This window comes from Microcaecilia unicolor, chromosome 11 (genome assembly GCF_901765095.1).
Source record: "Microcaecilia unicolor chromosome 11, aMicUni1.1, whole genome shotgun sequence".
NCBI lineage: Eukaryota > Metazoa > Chordata > Amphibia > Gymnophiona > Siphonopidae > Microcaecilia > Microcaecilia unicolor.
In genome coordinates, this window is record NC_044041.1 from 129513499 (window position 1) to 129521636 (window position 8138).

The window sequence follows — 8138 nt, forward strand, 5'->3', positions numbered from 1 at the left end:
CCTCATAAGTAAAATTCAGTGCTTTAACATACAGCATAAAATAATAGGGGGAGACTTCAATGTGGTAGCGGATCACAAGATGGATAGATCTCATACTAGTGCGGGCAAGGCTGTTGGAGCTAACAAAGGCATAAACCTGATATGTGGCGCATTGGGGGTGGTAGATGTGTGGAGGGTATTACATCCAAACCTTAAAGATTATACACATTCTAGAGCTCACAACACACAATCACGAATCGATTATTTGCTGATAGATGAAGAGAGTTTTGCAGAGATATTGGAGGCCGATATTGATCCGACGATAATATCGGATCATGCGGCTATATATATCAAATACAGGGATCAGCAGCTACAAAGCAAACAGTATCGCTGGATCTTCCCCCTGGATCTGTATTACGATCCAGAATTTTGGACATATATCAGGGGGAGATGGAAAGAATATACAATTCATAATGCCCCCCATGTAAACACACCGACCCTTTACTGGGAAGCGGGGAAGGCTGTCTTAAGGGGTGAAATAATTGCGTTTAGTGCCAGGAAGAAGAAACAGAGAAATCAAGCAATCATAAGACTGGGGAAACAGTTAGTACATTTAAGAAGGGCATATGGGCAGCATTCTGGAGGTCGGGTCGGGGATCAACTCTTGGCCACACAAGCGTCCTTGAATGAGTTGCTGCATCAGAGAGCAAGTAAATCTGCTGTTTATTATAAATTTCAATTACATAAGTTCGGCAATAAGCCAGGGAAAATGATGGCAAGATTAGTGAAAAGAGCAAGGGGACAGAGAAGAGTGATGACGATCAAGACTCAAGGGGGGGCACTAGTACACACCGATGCAGAGATTCAGAAAGTGTTTCATGATTATTATGAGAGGTTGTATGCAAAGAATGATGCTGATGATCTAGACCCAGATATGTATCTTGAGAATGTCACTCTGCCTAGAATTACAGAGCAACAGAGGATGGAGCTAAACAAACAGATAGAAGTGGATGAGGTGCTTAGAGAAATCAGAGGTAGTGCACTACATAAGGCAGCAGGGCCGGATGGCTTTAGGGCAGAGCTATATAAAATACTAGGGTTAGATATAGGAGAATCCCTTGTCAATGCTTTCAATACTTCGGTTGAATCGGGGGAGCTCCCGCAGTCCTTGCGTCTTGCGGATATTATGGTTTTTCTGAAACCAGAGAAGGATCCGATATCCCCCGACTCCTATAGACCAATATCTTTAATTAGCTACGAGGCTAAATTATTGGCGAAGATACTAGCATCGAGATTGGCCAGAGTGTTATCTAAGATAGTGGCAGCCCCTCAAGTCGGGTTTGTTCAGGGGAGACAGAGTGTGAAAAATATTAGACTGATTTTAGCCACAATGGACAGGATGCGTAGGGAAGGAGGGGATTCATTATTGATTAGTTTCGATGCCGAAAAGGCATTCGATAGGGTTGAGTGGGAATTTCTATTTGCCTCACTGCGAGCGTATGGATTTGAGGGATATTTCACTCAAGCGATATCAATATTGTATAAGAATCCGGCGGCGAGTGTTGGTTAATGGGTCGTACTCTCAAAGTTTTGTGATTAATCGAGGAACTAGACAGGGATGCCCCCTGTCCCCATTACTTTTTGCCATCACATTGGATCCCTTGATTCGGGAAATCTTAGGGAACCCAGAGATTGAAGGAGTGAAATTGGGTAGCAGGGAATTTAAGATCTCGGCCTTTGCGGACGATCTTTTGGTCCATCTGGCTCGACCTGAGCAGTCGTTGACGGTGTTGATGGAGGTCTTTGCCGAATATGGGGCATTTTCAGGTTTCAAATTGAACACCCAGAAGTCGGAGGGATTGCCCACCTCTAATATAGTAAGAGAGCAATGGAGAGGAGAGTTCCCGTTGAGATGGGCGGATAATGAGTTTAAATATCTGGGTATCATTCTAACAGGGGATTTGAGTCGATTATATAGAAGGAATGTGGATGAACTGTTACATCATACGAAACACCAGTTGACTTTGTGGGAGGGATTGCCTCTATCGTTGAGCGGTAGGGTAGGGCTGTTTGCCATGATGATTTTTCCAAAATGGCTATATGTTCTGCGACAGCTGCCAATTCTGTTACTAACAAAAGATCTTAAGAAACTCCGTAGGATGGTGTCCAGGTTCTGCTGGGGAGGGAAGAAGGCTAAAGTTAAGTTGGAATTTTTGTATGGGAGAAGAGCAGAGGGGGGCCTCGGATTGCCAGACATTAAACAATATAACTGGGCCTGTTTGTCGAGACATTTGGCAGACTGGATATTAGAAACAGAGGAGTATACAGCATGGAGCTATGAGAAAGAATTGTTCAGGCCATATCATCCGTATTATATGCTACATGCTAAGAGTGAAGTGCTCCCTAAGGGGTGGAGCCAGCACGTATTATTACAACCCATGAGACGCACATGGCAGTATATATTACAACGTTTGAATAAGAACCCATATAGTACGGATATGCTTCCGTTAGCGGGGAATGCGGACTTTGGGCAAGGGGGGAACCAAAAGAGGTTAATGAGTTGGACACGGGAAGGAGTAGTGTTGGTGGCGGATGTGATACAGGATTCGGGGGAGATAATCACTTGAGAGGCCCTAGTAGATATGGTGGGAACAGAGCATGTGAGTTGGTACGACTATCTTCAGCTCCATAGCTATATATCGCACTTGCAAAGGAACAAGTGTGATAGAGGGATATATGACTTATTGTCGAACTTATTCTTGCCTCCGGGCAGAGAGCAGACCTCGGTGTCTGTGCTTTATAGACAACTGGGTATGATAATGGTGCAGCGAGATTACGGAGAGGTGGCCAGGAGGTGGTCAGCGGATATGAGGGTGGAGATTAGGAGCGGTGACATTGCCCAGTTTCTGAAGGAGATTGCATACAAGGTGACCAGTGCTCGACACAGGGAGATACAATTTAGGATAATCTTGAGAGGGTATTTCTCCCCCATACAGGCATACTATACTGGAAATATACAAGAGCCTAAGTGTATTAAATGTAATTTTCAGAGAGCGTCCCTATATCTTATGCTATGGGAATGTCCTGAAATTAGGAAGTTTTGGGGTAAGATTATGGAATTCTGTGAGTCCCTGTTATATAAAAAGATAAGTTTGCTGCCACGAAGCATAGTGCTAGGACTAGGTGGGAGTGGGAAAGATTTGCGACCTATGGAGAGATTATTCCTCTATAAGGCTATTTTGATTGGGAAACAAAGCATATTGCAACATTGGACCCAGGACGTGGGGCCCTCATACTGGCTATGGAGAAATATGTTACATTCACTGGTGACAATGGAGGCACGAAGTGTGCACAATAGTCCAAAAAGTAGACGCCGCTTTTGGGAGGTCTGGGAACCATACGTGCAGGCGCTCTCGGGTAGAGCTCGTAGCTTATTGGTCAACTCACTCACATGATAGGTTAGAGCCGGTTGAGGGGAGGTAAGCGTAACAAAGATATCTGGGTGGGAGGGTAGGAAGGGGTAGGGAGGACTGGGGAAGGGGGGGAGGGATGGGGGGGGGAAGGGGGGGGGGGGGAATAAAGGTTAATATGGTTTGCATACAATGGTGGTTAGCATTCTGGAATGTTTTTGGAGTATCTGCCATGATAATGTAAATGTGTTATTTAATGTTTTAATGTTTGTATGATCTTTAATAAAAATGATTAAATATAAATTCCCCTTTAATATTAAAAAAAAGAAGTAGACATAATGAGGAGCAATCTAAGAAAGTTTAACTGACAGAGTGCTTGGCAGTTAAGATTCATTGCAAAAACATGCATGTATTTTTTTTTTTGGGGGGGGGGGATAAAATCCGAGGGTGCAATAATGATGTACACCTGTCTGGAGACACATCAAGGTGACTGTGTTAGCAGAAATATGACAGACATACAATACCCCATGTGAATACTCAAGAAGCAAACCTTGTTTTCAGGAGAAAGGCTACACTACAACAATAGCACACATCACATAATTATTGTGCATGACACACTGCCAACCTCACCAAATCCCTTGTGCTCCTCGAGTCCCTGAGTTTTGGCCAAATCCCTGACCCTGTAACAAAAAGGAAGATACTACATTTACTTATGCTCTCCAGAAACTCTTTGGGGCAGGGTTCTATTTGTAACTCACCTTCAGCATAAGTTTGGAAAAGCAAATAATAATTACATCTAAAGGAGTCAGTGTCCCACTAGGCATAGCTGGCAGAGAAAGAGCAAGTAGGTCAGAAAAGCAGCAGAGGAGAGAGTGATGTCCTACTGAACCCAAGTGGAACCAAAATTGTATTTATTACGTTATGTACTGCCTACTCAAAAAATATCTTGGCAATTTACAACACTGACTGAAAGGTGCTGTTCTATTAACTAGGGGTCGTGGGGATGAGGCTCAGGAGAAACATCAGCAAATATTTCTTTATGAAAAGGATAGTGAATGGATAGAACAAAATCTCAGACCAGGTAGAGGACAAATAAATGATAGAAATCAAGAAAGCCTGGGATAAGTGCAGAGGACCCTTGGCAGTGTAGGAGTGAGAGGTAAAGACTGGGACAAGGGCAGCGGATCCTCAGTACTGGGGGAGCTCACTCCTTCTTCCCTTCATTTATCTCTGAATTGATCTTTCCTTTTATGTTTTATTGCCCCTCAATTCTCTTTTTCCCTCTCTAGATTTTATTTAATTGGGTGTGGCATAAACACAGTGGGTCTTTGGCAGTATGGGAGTGAGAGGTAGCCTAGGATAAGCACAGTGGATCCTCAGTACTGGGGGAGTGAGTGGTAAAACCTGGGACAAGCACAGATGATTCCTAAATGAAGGGGAAAAAAGACGGGAAATACAGTCAGGAACTACAGTCTGTGAATAGAGACTGCATGGATTTACTACTACTACTACTTATCACTTCTATAGCGCTGCAAGGCATACACAGCGCTGTACATCATATACGAAAAGACAGATCCTGCTCAAAGAGCTCACAATCTAAATAAGACAGGTAAACAGACAGAACAACTAAGAGGTAAGGGAATTAAAGAGGTGGGGTACAGGGCAAGTGAGTAAAGGTTAGGAGTCAAAAGCAATGTCAAAGAGGTGGGCTTTTAGCCTGGACTTGAAAACGGCCAAAGACGGGACTAGACGTACAGGCTCGGGAAGTCTATTCCAGGCATGAAGTGCGAGATAAAAGGAACGGAGTCTGGAATTAGCAGAAGAGGAGAAGGGGACAAACAAGAGAGATTTATCTACAGAGCAGAGTATCCGAGGGGGGGGCGTAGGGAGAGGCAAGAGTGGAGAGGTACTGGGGAGCGGCAGAGTGAAAGCACTTATAGGTCAGTAAGAGAAGTTTGAATTGAATGCGAAAACGGATATGGAGCCAGTGATGTGACTTGAGGAGAAGCCTAATATGAGCATAGCGACTTTGGCGGAAAATGAGTCATGCAGCAGAGTTTTGGACTGATTGAAGATGAGAGAGATGGCTAAGTGGGAAGCCGGTGAGAAGCAGGTTGCAGTAATCTAGGCAAGAGGTAATAAGAGTGTGGATAAGGGTTCTGGTAGAATGATCAGAGATGAAGGGACGGATTTTGCTGATGTTATAGAGAAAGAAACGACAGGTTTTGGCAATCTGCTGAATTTGAGCAGAGGAGAGAGAGGAGTCGAAGATGACCCCAAGGTTATGAGCTGATGAGACAGGGAGAATGAGTGCTATCCACAGAAATAGAGAAAGAGGGGAGAGGAGAGGTGGGTTTAGGGGGAAAGATGAGAAGCTCGATTTTGGCCATGTTAAGTTAACATAGTAACGTAGTAGATGACGGCAGAAAAAGACCTGCACGGTCCATCCAGTCTGCCCAACAAGATAAACTCATATGTGCTACTTTTTGTGTATACCTTACCTTGATTTGTACCTGTCCTTTTCAGGGCACAGACCGTATAAGTCTGCCCAGCACTATCCCTGCCTCCCAACCACCAGCCCCGCCTCCCACCACCGGTTCTGGCACAGACCGTATAAGTCTGCCCAGCACTATCCCTGCCTCCCAACCACCAGCCCCGCCTCCCACCACCGGTTCTGGCACAGACCGTATAAGTCTGCCCAGCACCATCCCCACCTCCCAACCACCAGTCCCGCCTCCCACCACCGGCTCTGGCACAGACCGTATAAGTCTGCCCAGCACCATCCCCGCCTCCGGCTCTGCCACCCAATCTCGGCTAAGCTCCTTAGGATCCATTCCTTCTGAACAGGATTCCTTTATGTTTATTCCACACGTTTCAGATGAAGTTGAGACATCCAGGCAGCGATATCAGATAGGCAGGCTGAGACATTGGTCTGGATGCTGGTTGAGATTTCGGGGTTAGAGAGGTAGATCTGGGCGTCGTCAGCATACAGATGGTATTGAAAGCCGTGGGATGATATCAGAGAGCCAAGGGAAGGCGTGTAGATTTACCACCCTTATTTGTTGTCACTTGTTTTCATACCATTTTATTATTATTTTTAACATTTGTATAGCGCTACCAGACGCAAGCAGCGCTGAACACCTGACATAGACAGTCCCTGCTCAACAGAGCTTATAATGTAATCCATTTCTGACCAGCTATACAGACACTTAAATTACTACAATAAAATGGTGTCAACTACAGCTTTTTTGCTGTCCTTTATTTCTACCAATTCACTGCCTGGTATGATAACCCTTCTTCTCTATTCAGCTAGTATTCTAAAACCTCCCACCTCACGACAAGCAGCAAACTCACCTACACAGTGACATCACTGCATAACAACAGTATGACACCTTTGTTACCTGTAGGTGGGTTTTGAGGCCCGGCTGCTCTGACACTTCGTACTCCCCAGTCACCAGCACATTCTTGTGTATTTCCTCCTTTAAGCACTTGCGGCTGTGCGATGGTAGCTGGAAAGAGATTGCAGCGACTCCTGGCAAAGACAGGACTGGCAGCAATAGCAAAAAGCCGGTAAAGAGCTCCATCAGGTGACGCTGGACTTGGAAAGATACTGCGGGCGCCAGGCAGCACCAGCGACTAATTCTTCGACAGTGCTAACGTGGCCTTGTGCCTATGGCCCACCTCACTCCGCTTTTGCGTTCCAAGCCTCCCTCTGGCTCTGAGCCGCAGTCTCATGCTCTGTACGTGCCTCAGTTCAGCCAATGAGCTGACCCTCTGACAACACGGAAGAGGGGCGGAGCCAAAGAGGTTGAATAAACGTGACGTCCGCACGCGCACGCACACGCACAATTGGAACCAATTAGAGTAATCTCTCTGTTTCCCTCTGGTCTTGCAAACAAACCTATGAGCTGCTGCATCCATGTTCTCGTTCTTTATTGTTCGTAGCATTTTAATTTCATTTCATTTATATTTTCAAACATGTTAGCTCGTGCAGCATACGAATGTACACAGAGGAAGTATAAGAACGGAATAACTTTTCATAGGTAGAGTAGTAATTGTGTGTTATTTGGAGGGGCTGGTTATAGGGACATTCTAGCATCTAATATAATAATTTGCTATGTGAACGTTCTAAAGTGTCTCACTGGGATCGTAACCACCTGCTGACGTCACTGGCCAGCAGTAGAACCCTGCTTGCCTGACGTCAGCAGGGGGTTATGATCCCAGTGAGAGACACGCGTTGAAGAACAACGGGAGCAGGCAGAGACGTCCCTGAAGAACAACGGGAGCAGGCAGAGACGTCCCTATGTGCACGTCGCCCCCCCTCCAAAATCGCCAACCCCCCCTCTGCTACCCTTCCCCCCCCTTACCGGGGTCCCGGCGGCAGCAGTGAAGAGCCTCGCGAGTCTGCTGCCTTCCCTTCTCTTCGCTCTCAGCTCTGACTCTGGTCCCGCCAGGGTTGCCAGGTGGAAATTTTTTTTACAGCCCAATCCAGCCCAAAAACAGCCCAAAAACCGCCCAAACACAAACCCCGCCCCTGACACCCCCACCCCCACGTCATCACCCCCGCCGTCACCGGCCCCGCCTCCGACGTCATCGGCCCCGCCCAAAACGTCACTAACCCCACCCAAAAACCCCGCCCCCCGCGGCCGAAAAAGGCAAAAAGCCGCCCAAAAAACCGCCCTGAAGCCCAAAAAGCAGCCCAAAAAACCGCAACCCGCCGCGGGCAAAAATTTCCCGCGGCGGGTCGCG

The 8138-nt window shown here is 46.3% G+C and overlaps 1 protein-coding gene across 1 annotated transcript in view; it reads right to left on the reverse strand.

The window, feature by feature from the left end:
• LOC115480433 (transmembrane emp24 domain-containing protein 10-like) overlaps positions 1–7103 on the reverse strand; it is a 29888-nt gene extending 22785 nt beyond the window's left edge. The window contains exon 1 of the mRNA XM_030219101.1: positions 6791–7103. Within this exon, the coding sequence (XP_030074961.1) occupies positions 6791–6973 (183 nt within the window). The 5' untranslated portion in view covers positions 6974–7103. The remainder of the gene's footprint in view (positions 1–6790) is intronic.
• Positions 7104–8138: the final 1035 nt, after the last annotated feature.